The sequence below is a fragment of the Podarcis vaucheri genome (assembly GCF_965113315.1).
Source record: "Podarcis vaucheri genome assembly, chromosome: 7".
NCBI lineage: Eukaryota > Metazoa > Chordata > Lepidosauria > Squamata > Lacertidae > Podarcis > Podarcis vaucheri.
In genome coordinates, this window is record NC_138765.1 from 73,656,376 (window position 1) to 73,679,053 (window position 22,678).

At 45.8% G+C, this 22,678-nt stretch overlaps 1 protein-coding gene across 7 annotated transcripts in view; it reads left to right on the forward strand.

The window, feature by feature from the left end:
* Positions 1-22,678, forward strand: part of MORN1 (MORN repeat containing 1) — a 133,380-nt gene that overhangs the window by 13,877 nt on the left and 96,825 nt on the right. For all 7 annotated transcript variants that reach the window (XM_082230126.1, XM_082230124.1, XM_082230123.1 and 4 more), the window contains exon 7: positions 22,322-22,418. In XM_082230126.1, the coding sequence (XP_082086252.1) occupies positions 22,322-22,418 (97 nt within the window). The remainder of the gene's footprint in view (positions 1-22,321; positions 22,419-22,678) is intronic.

Here is a 22,678-nt window from a genome sequence, read left to right on the forward strand (position 1 = left end):
TTGTAATCCAGATATTGTGATCAAACTTGAAATTGTTAGCCACCTTGAATTCACAAAGAAAAGCAAAATAGAAAAAATGTTAAATAAATGTTGCCTTAAGAATATTGTGTGTATACTACTCTCTGTGTATTAGAGGTTTGATAGTCGTGAAATATCGTTAACCAAAATACTGTTTTTGAAATCGTGTTAATTGGTGATAAAGCAGGAAGGTCTTTAGTGTTTCATTGCTTTGCAAAATTGCATGCAGCTGATTCTGTACTTGTTTTCTACCACTTGATGGCTCTCTAACATTTGCTTTTTTAAAATGGAACTTATTCCCTCTAAGGTTTTCCCTGGCCACGCTACAAAGTTGTGGCTCCAGGCTTAGCTAGCCCAGGAGTTGCTGGAAGAGAGAGGGGAAAGGGAATCAAGGTCCAGCCAGAATTGAGGCCATTGCGGGGACCAAATAACCAGCACTTCTGGGTGGAACAAAGAAACAGCCAGCTTTGTGGAAGCCTGTGAGACTCAGAACTTGGTCTTGGCTGGCTGTGTGCAAATCTTTGCTTCCCTTCATAGCAGGCAGGATCAGAAAAGGCTCGGATAACATTCCACTTTAGGGGAGGATAAGACTTTTGGGACTTTTTAATTTAAAAAAAGTAGATTGCTGTCAAGAGAGGACACACTGGAGGCTTGGAGTTCTATCCAACAGTCGACCCATGGGAATTAGTGGGCCTAAGTCATGCCTATTAATTTCAATTGATCTACTGTGAGTAGGGCTAATATTGGGAATCACTCTCCCTTTCTCTCTCTGTCTCTCTCTCTTTCTCAGAATTTGCCTCACCTTAGCTGAAACTAACCCATAGTTAACCAGTGCTTGGATTATATTATTTTTAAAGCAACATTTATGTACTGCTTAATAATAATAATAATAATATCTCTAAGAGGTTTTTATGAATTAGCATGAACATATTAATTAAACAGACTTTAAAAACAGTATACATTATAAAATATAAAAATACAGATAAAACCAACAGTTTAAAAACCCCAGATATAAATAATAAAATTATATGCCTGGGTAGGCTTTCCTCTAGAAAAATGTTTTTAGTAGGTGTTAAAAAAGTGCAGTATTCCAAGGAATAGTTGCTGCCAGCCAGAATAGACAATATGGACCTAGAGTAGGAGTGGGGACCCTCCATCCCATCAGCCAATTTTGGTCTGGCAGGGGTCCTAGTTTGGCTCAGGATGCTCCGCCCCCCCCAAACTATACCAACCTGTCCTGCCCCTATGTGACATGTGATATGTGACATGTGTGGAGCTTGTAGAGATGTAGCAGACTTGAAGTCCCTGCCCATCAGTCACACTTCAAAGCACCATCCCTTTGCAAGTCATGCCAGGTGCTTTGAAGGCCCAGTCGCATCAGGTGATTGACAGGCGGGTGGCCCCACCCACCTGTGAAGTTTTCCTACAAGAGGTAGGGGAAGATGGTTCCTTGATGGATAAGGAATCTGACCTGTAAGCATCTTCCTACACTGGCTGAACTTAGATATTTATAAGCGTGATGCGTGAAAGGGCTACCAAAAACTGATATTAGGAATTCCCTCCAGGAGACATGGTGGGTAGTCGAGGGCCTGCCACATACTAGAAATCTAGTTTCTTCTATTTCTTCCTTTGCAGGCCAGACCCCCCAGGAAGTCTGGGGTTCTGGCAGTCTCTGGTAGAATGCCATGCATAACATGCATATAGGCAGTGCTTTTTTCCAGGGGGTACTCAAGGTTATACAGTACCGACACCTTTTTTATTGTTGTTAAAAAGTGTGGCACTTACTACAACAACTTCATGGTGAGTACTGGGGGGGGGGGGAGCACTGGCTATAGGTAATGAGTAATACAGGGCTATCTTCTTCATTCCAGCCTTGTAGAAATGAACACTTTATATACATTTTGATGGCTTCTATTAGAATTGTATTTGGAAAAAATAATAGCTACGACACATTTTCCAGTTTTGTTTGAAGCGGCAGGACATTACTCAGTTAAAATTAGCTCTTGTTTGCATTTATTTATGTTATTAAAGATTCAGGGGATTGAATGTTCCTAGATCTGTTAGTCATCCTATTTACGTATTCTACAACTGTGTATATATGTGATCTAAAGCTTCCTAAGTCTGCCAACAGCAATAATCGTTCAGGAGAATTGAGAGAAGCTGATGCATAAAATGCTTCTCATTTGGACATTATCAGTTTGCTGGAAAAACTGAAGAACAAAGTGTGTGAGGTTGATCTTGCTGTCGGATCGTTGATCTAGCATCTTTCTGTGCTTAACAGCTTGGAATCTGGTGCAGAAAATAGGCTTCCTGAGAAACTTTTATTTTAAAATAACCCCTGCATGATTCTGGTCCTCATGGTTACAGAGTGGGGAGAGCTTAGCAACAACTGTTGACTTTTTTTGTTGTTCCTCTGTTGGAGAAGCTTTGGACAGGTAATATGTTAGTAGATTAAATTAGATTTCCAAAACACTGAAGTGCTGTATATAGCCGATACTTCTTTATTTATAAGTAGGCAACCCATAAGAAAAATATAACGGCAGCTTACAATGAAATAGCTAAAACACCATAGGTTTAGAAAATCATTAAGTGCAGAACAAATGACTGACCAATGATGAAACAAATTCACTACATATGCTTGATGAAACAAACACTTTCAGCAGGCAGCGATATCTTCTAGCCAGGAATAGTAAGGAGCCAGGGAAGTGCTGGTGAGCCCCCGCCGCTGAAAATTTGTTCCACCTCAAAAAAAAAAACAAAAGTAGGGGTGGTGGCCTTGTTCTCCCTTTCCCTGCCACCTCCAAATTTGAGGCAGACTTTTGATGTGCTGAAAGTTCTGCCTAATACAAATCCTAGGTTCAGTCTGTCAGCATAGATAGCTGTGGGCTAAATGGGTGACTAGTCTGGCTTGTTGGAAGGCTGCTTTCGAAGTCTTAAATAGTGGCTCTAAAACTTGTTTTCATTGGGAACCACTATTTTGGGAGCTGGGGAGAAAGGGCAGAATAAGCACTTGTGCTGCAGTTGTTTTCCTGCAGAATGTTCTCTTTTCAATCTTCTTTGAAAAGATTTCAGGAAGCAGTGCTTTTTTCCTAGGACCCTGAGGGGCCACTGCCTGTCAGAGTCAGCAGCGCTGAGCTACCAACCCGGTGCAGTGCAAAGCAGCTTCCAGTGTGCCGCTAGCATAATTCAAAAGGTGCTAATGCTTCCTTCTCAAATCAGCTATTGATCATTCATCTTCAGCCCTCTCCTGTTTGTTGTGGCTGTTTCTTCGGCAGAGCAGATAGCAAGACTTTTTCTCCTTAATCTTTATGAAAAGCTCCTTCCTTGCAGGTGGGAGAAGCCCATAAGGTTAGCCACCTGTTCCGTGTCGTTTAACAGGTGTATCAAGCAGCAGGCCTTCCTCCGGGAAAGAAGACAAACTAAATGCAGCCAAAACACACAAAGAGGCAGCAACAGGGAAAGGCTGCAGCAAAGCATCTGCTAACTGGAAACTCTGCTGAAGCCAGAGATTTGCATGGTGGCAACAGTGTGTGTGTGTGTGTGTGTGTGTGTGTGTGTGTGTGTGTATTAGGATGTCATTAGAACAGTTATTAGGGGAAGGGCCATAGCTCCATGGAAGAGCATGTTATTTGCATGTAGGAAATCTCACATTCATTCCCTGGCAGTCCTAGTCTTAAAGGGTCCCAGAGAGCAAATTTGGAAAAGATGCTGGTGATGCATTGCCAATTAGATTAGGCAGTGAAGAGCCAGGTCAACCTGTGGTCTAATAAGACAGTGTTGTATGTTTGTTTTCGTACACAGCTATTGAATTCCTTTATATAAAACACTCTTCTTTTCAAAATCGTTTTTGGGATAGGCAGTTAATACATTCTAATTCCCTCTGATGGCAAACTCAGGTGGTCGAGTGCCTCTCAGTTTGGAAGTAGAACTGGGGCACCACAAAATAAGGTAGTGATTTCTGTACACTTGGGTGACTTACTATTCAGACATTTATAAGTCTGGAAATTAAAATGGAAAGCAAAGGAAAAATCAGCCCAACAAGAACCGTGGCCTCCAAAAGCCCAGCGGGGTGTCAGCTGGGGAAGAAAAACAGGCATGGTGTGAATTGGCCTGCTTGAATTGCTTCCATATCCAGATATTATTTATTTTCTGACCACAAATAAAATCAAAATGTTACAGAACATAAAAATATATGAGCTCAGATAAAAAGCAATGATGAGTTAAATGAAATCTTTACATTTAGGAATCTTGGAGTTTGTCATGTGATTTTAAAAGTTAGAGCCCTCCAATGAAATGATTGACCAAGACTGTGAAGATTGACTAGTGAAAGACTGCACAATGTGGTATATCAAAGTTCTGTAGTTCTGTGCTTCAGTCTACATTGAAAAAGAACATGAAAAACTGACTCCACCTCTTTGTTATTCGAAGGACAATATCTATTGCTTACAGAAGCTTTATTATATCTGTCAGGGGATGATTAGCTGCTTGTGCTTAAAATAGTGCCCCTTCAGAGTTTGTGCGACCCCACAAACCTCTGTGTGTGACAGAGCTCCTCAGACATGTCTGCTCTAGTCACTTGTAGAGTCCGACAGTGGCTGTCTGCGGAAGCGCTTCCAGCAAAGAAGTTCCTTAACGGAAACGCGTCTCCTGGACTCACGACGTGACAGCTTCCGGCGAAGCATAGGTCTCCCTGCAGTTGCTTCTGACACCTCCCCGCTATTTTCGCTCGAAGTGTCTCTCACCCCTTTCTCTCCCCTTCTGCTTCCTGCCTGGGCTGCTGCGTCTCTCTCAGCATTACTGAGATCCTCCTCCAGAGACCCCGCGCTCCCCCTGCTGGTCCCTGCTTTGGCTGTTGACTCTCTCCCAGTCTCTGGGAGCCCTACCACTTCCCTTTCCTCCGATGTCAGTTCCCTGACATCCACCTCCCCTCCAGGGCCCCCCTCTCCCCCGCCCCTACTCTCTCCTCTGGGCGGTGAGGAGCTGAAACCCCTAAAAGAATCCTCTTCATCTTCCGACGTCTCGAACATTTCCCTCCATCGGTCTTCGTTCCGACTCGCTGAATCCTCCTCCACCTCGGAATCAGCGAACCCCTCCAACTCTTCTTCTTCGTCGGTGGTGGCGAAGTATTCCCTCCGGAACCTCGCCACTGGCTGGGGTTTCCGAGGGAATCTCTGATGAAACGTTTCAATCAAAACCTCGTCATCTACATCCTCTGCCCTGACCCAGGTGTTTTCCGACTCCGGCTCCCCTTCCCACATTACCAAATACTCTACTTGCTCTCCCCTCCACCTGGAATCGAGAATCTCCGCTACATGGTAGCTGTGTTCTTTTTCCTCCATAGCTGGTCCCCTATTGACCCTCCCCTCTCTGTCCCCTATATACGGTGACAGCAATGATCTGTGGAACACTGGGTGCAACTTCATGTGGTTAGGTAACCGGAGTCTGAAAGCCACTGGGTTGACCTGTTGCGTGACTTCAAATGGGCCCAGCCTTTTGGGTCTTAACTTCTTACAACCTCCTTTAAATGGTAACCCTTGGGTGGACAACCACACCTGGTCCCCCACCCTAATGCTTTCTCCTTCCCTTCTGGTTTTGTCTGCCTGCCTCTTATATTCCTCCTTCGCCCTGTTTAAATTAAGTTGGAGCTGGCGATGGATCGCTTCCATTTCTTCAACGAACTGTTCTGCGGCTGGAACGCTCCAGTTCTCCCCCTCCCCCCCTGGGAAGGCTCGGGGATGACACCCGTGATTGGCCAAAAAAGGGCTCATTCCCGTGGACACGTTCTCCGCATTGTTATAGGCAAATTCTGCCAACGCCAGCTTCTCCACCCAATCATTCTCTCTGTCATTCACATAACACCTCAAATATTGCTGGAGGACACCATTAGCTCTTTCCGCCTGCCCGTTGGTTTCTGGATGGCGGGCAGTGGAAAAATTCACCTCTACATGCAATAAGCTCATGAGCTTCCTCCAGAACCTGGAAGTAAATTGTTTCCCTCGGTCCGAAACCACCCTCAAGGGGGCACCATGCAATCTAAACACATTTTCCACAAACAATTTAGCGGTTTTTTCTGCTGTGACCGCATGTGAGCAGGCTATAAAGTGGGCCATCTTGGTTAACAGGTCTACCACAACCATAATGGCTGTCTTCCCTTTGGACCTGGGCAGATCAGTCATAAAATCTATTGCCACTGCCTCCCATGGTCTTTCCGGCGTGGGTAGTGGTTCTAATAAACCTGCCGGTGCCCGCCTCTCCCCCTTGGCTCGTTGACATCGGTCACACCCTCTCACATACTCCCGCACATCTTCCCTGACCTTGGGCCACCAGAATTCCCTGGTAACCAGCCACATGGTTTTGTGTTGCCCAAAATGCCCTGCTGTGGGGCTATCGTGCAGTTGCTTGAGTACCTTTTCCCTCAATTCTCCTTCAGGTACGTATAACGCTCCCTTGTAGTACAACGCCCCGTTTCTCTCCTCAAAACCCCCGGGTTTGTCTCCCTCCCTCCTGAGACCCCTGAGTTTGTCCTGGGCATATTCATCCTGCACCGTTCCCTCTATCAGTTCCCTTAGCCCCACCAATGCCGCCCCACACACCCAGCGATCCTCGGGAATGACATGGGTCTCTTCGGGTGCACCCTCTCCCTCCAAATATTCAGGTTTGCGTGAGAGAGCGTCCGCCCTAACGTTCTCCTGGCCTGGTACGTAACAAATCTCAAAGTTAAATTTGGAGAACTCCTGGGCCCATCTCAACTGCCGTTGGTTGAGCACTCGCGCAGTTCTCCAATACTCTAGATTCTTATGGTCCGTGCGTACTTGCACCTTCTGTTGTGCACCAATTAGTAGGTGCCTCCATCTCCGGAAGGCCTCATAAATCGCAAGAAGTTCCCGGTCGTACACCGTGTAGTTTCTCTCAGATTTGTTCAGCTTTCGCGAAAAGAAGGCACACGGTCGCCACTCGGACCCCTCCTTCCCCGGCTGCAGAAGAAGCACCGCCCCTATGGCTCTGTCAGAAGCGTCTGTTTCGACCCTCAGCCTTTTTTGTAAATCCACATGTAGAAGTTGTTCGTCAGAGGCGAAGGCCTTTTTCAGTTCCTCAAACGCTCGCTCCGCCTCCCCCGTCCAAACAAACTTCTTTTTGCTGCTGAGACAGTCCGTGATGGGCGCCGTCAGGTGAGCGAAGTTTCGGATGAACTTACGATAAAAGTTTCCAAACCCTAGGAACCTCTGCACATCCTTCTTAGTCTTGGGGGTTTTCCATTCCAGCACCGCTTGAACCTTGCCGGGGTCCATGGCCAACCCCTTGTCTGACAAGCGGTACCCCAGGAATTCCACCTCCTTGGTATGAAACTGACACTTCTCCAGTTTCACCCACAGTCTGTTGGCTTGCAGCCTGCTCAACACTTCTCTGACGTCTCTCACATGTTGCTCCTCATTCTCCGAATACACCAACACGTCATCTAAGAAGGCCACGCAATTCTTGTAGAGCAAAGGCCCCAGTACATGGTTCATAAAGGCTTGAAAACACGCGGAGCCTGCTTGTAATCCAAAAGGCATAACGAGATATTCAAATGCCCCCAAAGGGGTGAACATGGTGGTCTTCCATTCATCCCCTTTCCTTATACGTATCAGGTTGTACGCCCCCCTTAGGTCCAGCTTTGTAAAAATCTTTCCTTTTCGCACCCTGGTCAAAATATCATCAATCCTGGGCATAGGAAAAGCCACCGGCTCTGTCACTGCATTTAGGGCCCGAAAGTCACATACCAGTCTCGGCTTGTCCGTGTTCTTTTTATCCACAAAAAACACTGGGCTACCCCCCGCTGCCTTGGACTCTCTGATGAAGCCTCTCTTCAGGTTCTTGTCAATGAACGCTCGCAACTCCTGCATCTCCCTGTCTGACATGGCATACAACCTGCCTACAGGAAGCTGTGCTCCAGGGAGTAAATTGATCTGGCAATCAAAGGGCCTATGCGGGGGTAGTTGGTCAGCTTCCTTCTCGCTGAACACGTCGCTGAGATCAGCATACTGTGATGGCACCTTCCCCTTCTCCATCACTTCCGTCCCTGCTAGGGTGGCTTGGGCCCCTGCTGACCCCTTTTCCCCCCTGCAGTGTTCTAAGCAATGTGCGGAACCGAAGGAAACCACTCTTTGATGCCAGCCCACCAGCGGATCATGTAGGGCTAGCCAGCTCATTCCCAAAATAATGGGAGCGCCTCCCAAGGTGGCCACATTAAACGCTATCAGTTCTGTGTGCCTTGCCACCCTCATTATCATTGGGATGGTCTGCAAGCTGACGCCTCCTCCCAACAGTTCTCTGCCATCGATCGTGGTCACCTGCAGGGGGTTGCTTAAGGGGATAGTCTGTATCTGGTGTTCAGCCGCAAACTCCTTGCTCATGAAATTGCAGGAGCTGCCTGAGTCCAACAGCGCCTTTATTTTTAGGGGGTGTCCATTTTGCAACTCTAGCGACACTTCAATCACTAGAGCAGGTCGAGGAGCTTCTGGCACTGGCACTTGGGAAAGGGGCACTTTCACTGCTCTTTGGCCTGGCTGCAGTGCCCTGCTGGCAACCAGGCGTTGGCTTTTACCTGCTCCGTTTCTCCCTGCTCTTCCCCCTCAACAGTTCCCACCATCCCTTGCCATTCCTTCCTCTGGGGGCAGACTCTGGCAAAGTGGCCTGGCTGTTGGCAGAGATAGCATTTCCGGGGTCCCTTTCCCTCCTTCTTCGCCCCCTCACTGGGCTTTGAAACTGCGCGCGCGCGGGCTGTTCCGATTTCCATCGGCTCTGCCGGCGGGAAAGCTGGCTCAGGAATGTCTGGAATGCGTAACTCCTTCCAACGTTCCCCTCTCCCTTCCCGCCTCTCCAAGGCTCTTGCCTCCTGGCGCGCTCCAATGGTCAGCGCAGATTTGGTCAGCTGATCCATAGACACCGCCCTGGGGCTCCTGGCCAGCTCGTCTTTCACAGCTGAAGAAAGACCTTCTTCAAATAGCATCTGAATGGGTGCTGCCGATAAATCCCACCCCAATCTGTGAATCAGCATGGTAAATTCAGTCCAGTACTCACGGACAGATCTGCTTCCCTGCTTGCAAGCCATTAGCTGTCTGCGCACTACCCCCTCCTCAATATCGCTGGAGAACATGATATCCATTGCACGAAAGAATTTCATAGTGTCCTTCAGGATATCGTTGTGCGTTGCCATCAGGGGTCGAACCCAATCTCGCGCCCCCTTCTCAAGATGCCCAATTACGAAAGCAACTCGGGATTCCTCATCAGGGAACTCATCAAACTGCACATTCAGGGCATATTGCATTTCAGTCCTAAAGGCATGGTAATCCTTGGGGTCCCCCCCAAACTTCTGCACTAATCCTGGTACCTTTCTGGGGAACTGAGTGGTTCTCCCCTTCTTGTCTGCATCTTGAGCCCTCCTCTCCTCGAGCCTCGCCGTCTGCAGCGCAAGTTGGACCTCCAATGCTCGGTATCTGTCTTCCAAGCTTGGACCAGCTCCACCCCCTGCGGCTCCGGCTCCTGCTGGGTCGCTCATGATGCCTTCTCCTGCACAGGCAGCGTACAGAGACTGTCGGACTGCTGTCAGGGGATGATTAGCTGCTTGTGCTTAAAATAGTGCCCCTTCAGAGTTTGTGCGACCCCACAAACCTCTGTGTGTGACAGAGCTCCTCAGACATGTCTGCTCTAGTCACTTGTAGAGTCCGACAGTGGCTGTCTGCGGAAGCGCTTCCAGCAAAGAAGTTCCTTAACGGAAACGCGTCTCCTGGACTCACGACGTGACAGCTTCCGGCGAAGCATAGGTCTCCCTGCAGTTGCTTCTGACACCTCCCCGCTATTTTCGCTCGAAGTGTCTCTCACCCCTTTCTCTCCCCTTCTGCTTCCTGCCTGGGCTGCTGCGTCTCTCTCAGCATTACTGAGATCCTCCTCCAGAGACCCCGCGCTCCCCCTGCTGGTCCCTGCTTTGGCTGTTGACTCTCTCCCAGTCTCTGGGAGCCCTACCACTTCCCTTTCCTCCGATGTCAGTTCCCTGACAATATCCATCTAAAAAGTTTTGAGGGTAAGGCATTAAAGCATGCCAAAGAAAAGGGGGGGGGAAAGCTTCCTTAAACCAGATAACTGGTTTAAGCAAGGGTTAGAATTAAGACAGAGTGAATGGGGAAGGGAAGGACAAAGTCCTTGTAGATCAACATCTATTAGTCTGCATTTAACAATATGTTCAACTTGCTCACAGTTCCTAGATAAAGGATGAGAAGGAAATAGTCCTGCTGAAACAATGTTTTTCCAGCAATTTCTTTATTCAATTTGTTGTCATCTGTATTACAGCTTAATCTAGAATAAGCAAAAAGAGTGAAAAATAAAGTACTAGTATCAAATTGGTTTAACTTCCATGACTTTTCACTCTAGAAGCCTGGAAAGTGTAGTTGGGATTGGGCACAAGTGCATTCTTCAAACATGCTTCACCCCAAATGGAGGGGAAACCCTTGAAACAGCCCAGTAAGCATGTCCATGGCATGATGACTGGTGGGGTGGGGTGGGGAGTAGGTAGGAAGAAAACTGATGGGGAGAAGTATTCCACACTGTCCCAGTTTTGCTGCAGGGCCTGTATTTGTCTGTGTATTAGCTTCTTTTTTCTTTCTCATTCTCTGTAAAGCTCAAGATTCCATCATACTAAGAAATATGTGAGGGCTGTTTCAGTTCTTCCCATTGAGCCCTGTGAGGCAGAGTTAAAGGGATGGATTCTGAAACTAGGCACACCCTGCCTCTTCTTGCCACAGGGCTCTGCCGCCTGTGTTGTCCCCCATTTCTCCCACTTGCAAGCCTGGTCTGGTGTTTTCAAGGAAGGGAAACAGTGGCTGATCTGGTGTGATGGCCCCTGCCTTCTGCAGTTCTAAGGACCTTGAAGGTTGTGGTGATACATCAGAATGAGGGCAACTGGGCAACATGTAAAGCATACTCTTTAGTCATCCATATGGGGAGGGGTCATTGTTCAGTGGTGCAGCACCTGCTTTGCATATTGATGATGATGATAATAATAATAATAAATTTTATTATTTATACCCTGCCTGTCTGGCTGGGTTTCCCCAACCACTCTGCATGGCTTACAGCATAAATAAAAAAAATTGTAGCACATCAGACATCAAAAATTTCCCGATGCAGGGCTGATTGAAGATTCCTGAGACTTTTCTGGAAGAGAGGGCTATCGAAGGCTACTGGTCATTATGGCTATGATCTGCCTTCACAGTTAGAGGCAGTAATGCTTTTGAACTCCAGTTGCTGGAAACCACAGGAGACGAGAAGACCCTTGGGCTTAAACCCTTCTTGTAGGCTTCTCACAGGCATCTTAGTTGACCACTATGAGAACAAGATGCTGGACTAGATTGACCTGATCCAGCAGGCTCTAATTATGCTCTTAACCTCTGGGATGAGGTGAGATAAACCAGCAGATTCATTTCCCAAGGTAGGATAATGGTGCGAGGTCTTTCACATTTGGTTGTAGAGGAGGCTGGACGTCCAAATGTGGAGAGAGAGGTGGCATTGTAATATATACAATTGACAATTACAAAAGGTTTACAACCATAAAGCAAGTGTAAAAGCAGATTAAAAGCAGCTCCTTTACTGGTTAAAATGTATAAAAGAGGATCCAACTTAGGCTGGAAATGTTTAGACAAGGAGGGCTCGTTAATTCATTTGTGGTGGCAGTGCGAACTCACAAAAAAATTATGGGAAATGATTTATGAAGAACTAAAGAAAATGATTAAATGTTCCTTTCCCAAGGAGCCAGAAGCATTCCTGTTACCTATGATAGGATAGGAAATTCCAGATAAAGTAAAAAAAAACCTCTTCCTTTACGCAACAGCAGCAACAAGGGTTGTTGTTGTTTAGTCGTGTCCAACTCTTCATGGCCCCATGGACCAGAGCACGCCAGGCACTTCTGTCTTCCACTGCCAGTTTGGTCAGGCTCATGTTTGTAGCTTCGAGAACACTGTCCAACCATCTCGTCCTCTGTCGTCCCCTTCTCCTTGTGTCTTTCCCAACATCAGGGTCTTTTCCAGGGAGTCTTCTCTTCTCATGAGGTGGCCAAAGTATTGGAGCCTCAGCTTCAGGATCTGTCCTTCCAGTGAGCACTCAGGGCTGATTTCCTTCAGAATGGATACGTTTGATCTTCTTGCAGTCCATGGGACTCTCAAGAAGCTCCTCCAGCACCAGCAACAAGGGTACTTATATGCTAAAATGTGGAAGGAGAGGAAAAATCCCGACAAAAGACCAATGGTTGCTTAAACTAATTGAATATGTAGAATTAGCCATCATGACGGCCAAAACAAGAAATACAAATAGAAAAACAGTGATAAGCGAGTGGGAACAACTAGAAGAGTATATAAAAAGAAGTGGTAAAAATATAAACTTACGTATGAACAGCAGCAAGCAACAAAGAGTCAAAGAAAGAGGAGGGAAAGAGTGGAAAGCTTAAGGAGTTGCAGCAAACCATAGTTTTTTGGGTTAGGATATCAAGGAAAGATAGGTTGGGAAGTCTATACAAGGTGGGATAGGAAAAAAATTAAGTAACAGGAATAAATATAACTGATTGTAACTGAAAAATGCATAAACAAATAAAAAAATGAAAGCGGCTCCTTTATAAAAAAACAATTTCATACATTTGAAAACAATGCAAACATGTTAAAAATGATTCCACGTATAAAAATATTTTTTAAAAGTTCCATTACAAATGTAGATATCGAATTTGCCACTTTAATCACATGATCAGTTACATAAAGTGGCATCATGATGGAATAGTAAATATGCTTCACCACCCTGTTCTTGAACTATTTGGAGGCTATGCAAATAATCCAGAATCTACTGGCAGATCAAAGTCTATCTCTTGTCTGCGTCATCACACAATTACTCTCCCATTTAGGTACTTTCCAGTTCAATTTCCAAGATGGATCTCTCGTATGTGTTTTAGACTGTTGTGTGAGACCACTACAAAAATATTTTAAAAATAAAGGCAGAGCAATGAGTTGACGCCAGATAATGTGGTTGTTTGGGCTCTGGATCAATCAAACAGAAGCTTAGGGAAATGATATGCTGTCAGAGGCATGCACAATGAGACTGAAGTAACCAAAATTAATTGCAATAAGAGGCATAATAGCTGCTCAGTTAGAAACAGAAATACTATCAATTAAGTGAAAATTGCTTCCTTAAAGTTAAATACATGTTTTTCTTGCCACTAATTTCAAAACACCTTTTCCTTATTTATAAACTCAAGAGGCCCTACACTGCCTACCCCTACCTTCTCTCCCGACGCTCTTCTGAAAAAGAGCAATACCCAATATATACATTTTAAAACATTAATGAAGCCAAACTTAAGTTGTACTCCAGAAGAGAGCAATCTGTATAATCACCCAAAAAGTTACAAGAGGGGATACTATTTGCCATTTTTTAGCAGCAACAAAAATGTGCTCCGGGACTTTTAGAATTTACTGTGAATGGATATTGTCCTTAAGGGAAGATGTTTTCAAAACTAGCAAGAGTGTTTGATGATGATGAAATCTCAACTTGTATGGCCCTTTTTCAAAATCAAAGCCCCAAGTGGCTCACAATCCATAGATTCTAAACAAAAAAATAATCAAATAAAACAACATAATTAAAATCAAACATAAATTTGATATTTAAAGAATCTAAAATTAAGACAGTAGCATTAAGAAAAGCAAACTTAACAGCCAGCATAACATAATCAAATCCCAGAAATCGCCCTTTCCCCCTGCTCTCTCCAATATATCAGATCCTGATCAATCTCCAAGTCTTCTGCTAATGTATTAGAGTATTACTGTAGATTTACACTGCAGAGACCTAAGTGCATTCCTTGATTGGCCTAGCCAAGGATTGTTGTGAGGACAAAGGTGGCAGGGGAAGGCGCCATAGTCACCTTCACAGCTGGTGATGTAGCGCTTAGGCTTCCCAGTTTCAAAGAGGCGGGCCATTCTTCTGACAAGCCACTAGGCCCTTCCTCAGAATCCAGCTTTCTACCTCCCAGTCCACTGGGACCTCCTCTGTGTTACACTGCCCTAGCGGTCCCAAGTTCTCATTCCCCAACCCACTAGGACCTTCCTGTAGGTTAGACTCTCCCAATTCGAGCTTCTACCATTCCTCATCATCCAACCACCCTCTGCATGACACTGACCAGCCCCTCTGCAACTGACGCCTGCTAATACCTTGCTCTTGGGGAAAACACCTTGCCTACCTTTGCATTCTCTGCTGTGCTTCATCTCAGCTTTGCTTCCTGACCCAGCTATTGAAGCCTACCTTTGTACTGCCTCGCTGTGCTTCAGCTCAGATTCTCTTTAGGGCCCTTCATTTCACTTCACTTCATTTATTAAATTTCTATACTGCCCTTCATTCAAGGATCACATATATAAATATAAATATAAAAACTAAAAAATACGGGATTGCCCTTGCTGCTCCCTTATTCCTCCAGGGTTTGGACAGCCTCCTGTCTTGAGCTTTTAGTTTCCCCTCACCTGTGGCTCTGGGACCAGACCAAGGCAGGACACAAGTAGATATCTTTTTCATTGCCTCCTACCTGTTTCGTTTGCTGGGATTGAATTTGGGATTGCAATAATTCAACAACCAGGCTATCCAACGGGGTTGAGACTATTAGAGCCAATTGTAGGCTTCTCTTGAAGTGAACTACCAACTGCAGGCAATGGAAAATAAAGTGAAACTGAACTAAAGTAATTAGGGAACATTCCCAAATGCCAACAATAAATGTTTATCGGGATATAACATGAACCTTCTACATTCAAAATAGGTGCTCTGCTATGGAATTGCAGCCCTTCCATCTCTGGAATTTACCTTTTATAGCCCAAGTTCAGGGCATGCTGTGGGTTGCAATCCTGACACATGCCTCCTTGATACTTCTGAAATCTTACATTGCAGTCTTCTAGCAATTGCTTTGAATATTGCATATCTATATAAAATATGTGTATATCCTATATTTCTGGTCCCAACAGCAGAACCACCCAAGGCAGCTTACAAAATAGAAATCTAAAACCTGAAAGAAAAATAAATTAAAAGAGGGAGAATGGCAGATCAAAAGCACTCCAGGGGGGGGGTCAGAAATAGGGGCAAAGAGTAAAAACAACACCAACCATACAACAACCTGGTCAAATGCCTGCTGAACTCAGAACACCTTTACACAGTGGCAGAATACCATCAGAAAGGAGACCAGGCACATCTCCTGGGGCAGGGAATTCAGGCCTCCACAATCAAGAAAACCATTTCATGTGTTCTCACCAAATGTATCTCAGGTGGGGTTGGGCATGCAAGAGGACCTTCCCTGCTGACCTTAATGGACAGAATGAATCATAAGGAGATGGTTCTTTGGCTATGCTGGACCCAAGCCCCTTGCACACTCCCTGCTGCCTCTTTCTCAGCAAAGGAGCCAGGGATTGATATCACTGGGCACCTGCCGAGGCCCATTCCTCAGGAGGGACCTCACTTCCAGTCCCCAGAACCTCTTGACCATCATGTTGCTGCCCCTGGGAGAGCAAACAGTGAGAAGAACAGTACAAATTTATGAGTGATGGTGTGGACTAGGTCCAAAGGAAGACACAAACAAATGAGTCACTGTAGCAGTGGTGAGGGTACAACTTGGAGTAGGAGCCCACTGAGATCATTTTGTTCAGCCCCCCACCTCTGAACTGAGTAGACAGCTTCTACTTGGAGTAGATAGCTTCTCTCATTTCCACTTACAGCCTACAGAGCTACTGAAATCTTTCCTTCTTGATGAAGGGCCACTGTAAGACTTAGTTATTCACTCAGGGAATTGGTGACCAGGGATTCAGACAGACCAATAACTGTGCATCAAGAGACAGGTGTTTTTCTTTGAGAAGGACGCAGCTGACATTCGCACATGCGTTTAGTCCAAATGTATTCCCCTGTGTTCATAACTGGCCATCTGGATTGGCTTCACAGAGTTGAAATATGCTCTGGAGAAGTAGTCCCTTTGCTTTTGGAGACTATTCTGGAGCAAATGTGTTGCGTACTTTGGCGTTAGTGATCTGTTAACACCTCTCTTGAGTTGCTCCAGGCTCTCTGGTGGTTAGATTCTCTGTCCCACCCCCGGCTTAATCTCTAGCAGAGTGAAGTGAGTTTTCCACTGCAGCTCACAACTTAATTCATGTCAAATTGAAAAGCATTGTTTCAATTGCAAACCAGCTATTTACAATACATGCCTTTTATTTTGTGTCTTTTCATCTCCATGAGCAATGGGAAATGGCCTTACACTGGAATGGAAGTGTCTTTGTATCTGTAACTCAGTTGCCTGCCATATTCAGTAATGATGGGGTAATAAACAATGGTATTTAATGGGGTGAAGCTATGAACATTGGTATCTGCCTTATACAGAGTCAGAAGACACCATGGATTGAATCCGGGACCTTCTGCATGCAGATGCTCTGCCACTGAGCTCCAGCATGTAGACGGGGTGCCTCTTGAGTCAACTTTGTCACTAGAGGCTCAACTCAGCCAGACCGTGTGACCTGAGGAACCAGTGCAAGCCTGACTGGCTCTGTAAAGCTGATGTTGTCCCAGGCTTGAGTCTTCAGTCTGAGCAACTTCTGCCTTCTAGCCACAAACACACATCCCCAATCCAGAACCTGCCCACCTTTGATCCCATCTCCAACCTCTGGTCCTTTTGTTCCTGATCTGCTTTCTCCAGAAACAGACCCCCCCCTCCCTGCCATCTGCAACATGTGTTGGAGCACTGCTAAGGGCTGACAGTGGTATAGATGTGGCCTTTGATCTACGTTTAATTGGTGTCGGAAAGGACCAGATGGAAACAAAGGAAGGGTTGGTTCTAATTGGAAACCCGCAGCATGAGATAGCCAGCTAGCAAAAGGTTGTGGCTGCTCCCCCTCCATTTGGTGATGGTAAGTGGCTTCCTCCCACCCCCTTCCTCCCACCCCCAGCCCAAGAGCCACTCTGTTGCTCCGGCTGTTCATGCGCTTGGCACTCTTTTGCCACACGCGACTAGCATGGAGGATGCTTTCAAGAATGTCAGCATTTGCAAACCTCTCTGTGTGTTACATCGCTAAGCAACTTTTAGAAACACTTGCCCCCACTCTTCTTGCCATCTGGGAGAAGAGGCTGGTCTAGGAAGCCGTGCCAGGGGGAGATGGAGGAGGAGGCCACATTGTATTTGGGGGGGGGGAGTAGAGAGGGTGATGCAAACAGTGAATAAATGTGAGAATTGGCAGGATATGGACAGTCTTTTTTAAAATATAACAAAAATTATGCATGATGACCATGACAATGCATTCTGGAGCAGTCCCCAGGTGGTCGTTTTTGTTTTTTTGCAGATTTGAATCACTCTTGTCTCAAGTGTGGCATAAAGCCGGTTTCCTACGGTTCTTCATGCCAAAGTAATCTAAGCAGCCCCTTAGGTTCTTCACTCTTGTGTCAGGAGTTAGGCAGGCACAGATTCTCTGCTTCCAATGCTACCATTGTTGCTGGTTGGATACTAACAGCTTAAACTTGAGTTTCCTTGATTGTGACCTAGGCAGAGAGAAGCCACCGGGTTATTCCTGTAAGCTTCCAGATTGACTGGCATGTGTCTGCCTCTGCTCTGGTTGCTTGTCACCTTCCCAGCTGTGGGGGCTGGATGCTGTAGTGGGAGTGAGGGGAGACCCTAACCTTCATGTCTGATTTTTAAACGTTCTTCAGGGCAGGTACTTAAGTTAATTTTATTTGTACTGAACTAGAACTGTACACATTGATCCTCCATTGCAATTTATCATAGGCAGCTGCCTTATGCGGAGTTGGCGCTCTGGTCCATCTAGTTCAGTTTTGTCTACACTGACTGGCAGTGGCTCTATAGAGTTTCAGACAGGAATCTTTCCCAGTCTTACCTGAAGGTGCCAGGGATTGCACTGGGGTCCTTTTTTTGCATGCCATTGTTCACTTACAGGGGCCAGCGCCTCCTTCATTCATACCAGTTGCTCTTGTTCACAAATGCACATGAATGGTATCATAAGAAAATTCTGGAGCTCGTTTAACATAAACAGCAATGAGAACGGGAACAGAAGTGGCTAAAGTGCAGTGTGTGATGTGGCTACCACTTGATATGGTGTGATGTTTTAACTCTTCATTTAAAAACAAAAAGATCCCAGGGCATCTGTCCAGTTAAAACAGTGAACTTTAAACTAAAAATCAAATAAATTTTCCTGCTATTAAACAATCTGGACCATGAAACAAAACCGCAGCAGAAATCCTAACAGAAAACCAAGCTGCATCACTCTAGCTTAGAGATGTGTGTTTTTCACGCCATGCCCAAAACTCATTAAGGAGGAAAACAACTGCAGCCCTCAGAGGAGACAGTTCCACAATTGGGGTGCCACAACTGAAAAGGATCTTCCATGCTTTGCCAACACATGAGCTTTGCTTATGCTCATTAGTAGGATAATGTGGATGGTCTCTTCTGCAGATCTTGAAGCATGGGCTAGCAGAAAATGGGAGAAGAATTGCTACAAGTATGCTCTTTGGGATCAAAGCACAGCCACTGGCTTTGTTGTTGTTGTGACAAGAAGGAGGGACGTGAGCATTGGGCTTGTGTGCTTCCCAGGTCCTTTGTGTGGGACATGGGGAAGTTTAAAGCATTTGTTTACCACTTAGAACAAACCAGCTTCCTGCTTCTTCATAACACTGAGGAACTAGGCACTGCCATCAGGATTCACAAGTGACGTTCTGTGCTCCAGAAGGCAGCCTGGGACCTAAAAGTTAATTTTACACATTAATTTTTCACTCTCCTCCTTCCACCCCACCCCCCATGCCCAAGGAGTGCAGAGCAACGTCCTGGGCTCACTAGTTCTACATATGGGCCAACTGATGCTATAGGGACAAGAATATAGGAACATACCCTGCTCCAGGTCCATCAACGTATCCACCCAGCCCATTATGGTTTGTCTCTAACTGGCAGCAGCTCTCCAGGGTCTCAGGCAAAGGAGGGTCTTTCCCATCACCAGCTTTTGTTGTTTAGTCGTTTAGTCATGTCCAACTCTTCATGACCCCATGGACCAGAGCACGTCAGGCACTCCTGTCTTCCACTGCCTCCCGCAGTTTGGTCAAACTCATGCTGGTAGCTTCGCGAACACTGTCCAACCATCTCGTCCTCTGTCGTCCCCTTCTCCTTGTGCCCTCCATCTTTCCCAACATCAGGTTTTTTTCCAGGGAGTCTTCTCTTCTCATGAGGTGGCCAAAGTATTGGAGCCTCAGCTTCAGGATCTGTCCTTCCAGTGAGCACTCAGGGCTGATTTCCTTCAGAATGGAGAGGTTTGATCTTCTTGCAGTCCATGGGACTCTCAAGAGTCTCCTCCAGCATCATAATTCAAAAGCATCAATTCTTTGGCGATCAGCCTTCTTTATGGTCTAGCTCTCACTTCCATACATCACTACTGGGAAAACCATAGCTTTAACTATTTGGACCTTTGTTGGCAAGGTGATGCCTCTGCTTTTTAAGATGCTGTCTAGGTTTGTCATTGCTCATCACCAGCTACCAGACCCTTTTAACCAAGCACGGGACACCTTCTGCATGCAACAAACCTGCCTTTTCATGGAGCTTTGCTCACTTGCATGTTGAATGGCCTTCTGTGTGTGCCAGAGCCATATGCCCCTTCGTGTTTTGCTTTGTTTCAAATGGGTGCTTCTTTGTCATGTGACCTCATGGGGCATGGAAAAGAAAAGAAACCTCAGCAATATGCTTAAAACACACTACTCTCCTGCAGTTTTTGATTTTGTGTATATCCACAAATGGGGGCTGAGTGACTCCGAGTCATACCTTTTTGGCCATCTATTCCAGCACTGTTCTTTTCAGCCTTACCATATCTCTTGCTGTCTGCCCCCACCCCAGCCCCCAAATCTGCAGTGGTGTCCCAGGGCAGGGCTGTTACCAATCGGGACACTTCCTTAAGCCCAGAGGCAAATTAATAAGCATCCCTGGTTGCTGAAATAAACTGGCATCTCCTCCTGAGCTTCCAATACCTGCAGAGAAGTCATGGCTCTTTTTAAAGCACACACACCGCAGAATGCTTGCCTCTTAACAATGATATTCTCAGTAGAAGTATTTCCGTGGAACGCTTTAGAAGAGTGATGGAAAGAACAGAATAAACCCAGTTGCTGCAGCAACATGTTTTCCAATGCCTGTTTTTGGGCTGCCTGTGCAGTCATTCTCTCTTTCTTTCTCTCTCTCTCTCTCTCTCTCTCTCTCTCTCTCTTCCTCCCCCTCTATTTTGGATACTAGTTGCTAAGGGTGTAAAAAAGAGAGAGTGGCAGAATTTGAGTCTCTGGATCCATCTGGGATTTGAGGTTGGCTCAGATAAATTTAGAGCTATAGTAGCACTTTGTTCCGCGCAAGCCACCGCTTGTCAGCTGGCAGCACCGGGAACTCAACCGACTGCCACACAAAACACACACATAAATGTACGGATTTTCATTTGCAGCCAAGGCAGTTGAGTGAAGGAGAGCTGGCTTCAAAGCTTTGGGAATGGAGAAGGGAAGGCTCACTAGCCCTCAGTATCCTGTGGCACTTGCACCCACTAGACAAAAATCCACACCACCTTGTATCCCCTCACTTCCTTCCAGTGTTTTTGCAAAAATTATATATCCACAATTATGTCTTTTGTCCGTGCTTGTTCTGGGAGTCTTGCCTTGCCCTGATGGCTGTCACAGATTGGTAGATGCCTTGTTACCTCCCTTGTTACTACCTTTGTAAGCCAACCTCCCATTTCAGTTTGGCCCTGGTTGTTTTTTCTTTCTTTTTGTATGCCAGCATTATGTTGCCTGACATTATCACATTGGCACACCTGTCTCCCACTTGCAAGGACTTTGCACAGTTTGCCATTGTTGACTCTCTTGCCACTGGCCCACCAATTGTAAGATCTTGGTCTGCAGCTAATTATTAATAGGGGCTGCATTTGTATGGTCTGGCACCAAAGAAGCCTTCCAAGGCTGCTTCTGAATGTCTTAACCTTCCCTCTTTTACTGATAAAATAATATCAGTAAATAAAATGGATCAAAAGGCAGTGTGGTGGGCAGTCTAATAGAGCATAATAGCATCCAGCTATTACACATTCTGGAATTGAGGAAAAAAAGTTTTTGCCAACTATCTATAAGCCGCACAATAAGTTTTGTTTCTTGGGCATCTGTAGGCAGAAGTAGCCTACTCTGATGACACCATCACTATAAAAGCCATGCTTTTTTTGTTGCCTTTTTTCTGGTCTCCCCTTTTTTTATTTATAGCATTTATATCTTGCCCTTTAGCTGAAAAGGCTCTCAGGATGACTTACAAACATCGGTACCCAGATGGCCCCTGTTCTCAGGCTCACAATCTAAAAAGACATGTTGCATGAGGAAAAGGGAAGGGGAGAGAGGAGGAAAGAGCACAGGCCCAAGTACTCAAAATTGCAGCCAAAGTCAGTGGTGTCTTGCTTCTCCCTCCCATTCTACCTCATCTTCCTTCAGAGGCTGCCAGCCAAAGGAACCATGGCATTTACAGGATTTCAGCAGGAAGTTACAGAACATGCAGTGATTGGAATGAAAGCAAAATGCCCACCCCAAACCTTTTGCAGGTGCAGGTGGTATTGAATGTGGGAATCACAAATAACCATCCCAATCCCAGCATAAGCACAAATCATCATGAATGCATTTTAAAAAAGGATATGGGGGGGGAGGGGGAAGTTTATGCTATCAAAGGTGTCTATAACTCTCAACTCTCCCCAAACTATTCTATTTACAGGCCATTTTTGTTTATTTAAAAGCATTTATAAACTTATTATTTAAAAATTTCTAAGCAGTGCACAGCACATGAAAACAAAACAGACATTAAAACACATAAATCAGGGTTCAATCCCTACGGGTCATGGAGAGGCTGGGTAGAAGGATACATGTGATGCTACTGGTGGTTGCTGCTTCACATGTGGCAGAAGGAAGGGCATTCCACAGTACAGGGGCAGTAGCAGAAAATGCCCATTTTCAGGTCACTGGTATGATGACGTAATCCTGGGCTGCTGTTCTGACTCCCCTTTGCCCTCCCTCAGTCCTCGCTGCCTTGCCTCTCCCGCTCCACACATTCACATCAGTTTTGGAATAGTGTTTCTAAAGACGCCCCCAAGGGCCACCCGCTCTGCTATTGCTCCTGGCTTAATCCCTTCTTTCTGTAGTCACCCATGTTGGAGTCTAAAATTGAAACCAATACATATCCCTTCTCTCTCTCTCTCTCTCTGTTTTCTTTTTCTCCTTCTATTCGAAGGGACAGTGGAGAAATGACACATTCAACGGACAGGGCTCTATAATCCATTGTTCAGGTGTCATCTATGATGGACTGTGGCTGAATGGCTACCCTGTTGGTATGTACTTTGATTATGCAACCAGGTTCGTAATGAGACTTCTGCATAATGCCCTTCCTTTCAGCCTATTGATGCATACAGTTGGGCCGCAGTGCTGGCATCGTTTTTATCCCTGGGACGTGTCACTCATAAAGAGCAAAAACACTAGTGAGCCCTTTGCATGGAGGGATCTGGCAGAGGGGTAGAAATCCATTAATGGAATGGAATGAGAAGCCACAACATGAAAATGCTGCATGGTGTGTGTGTATTTTTTTAAAATT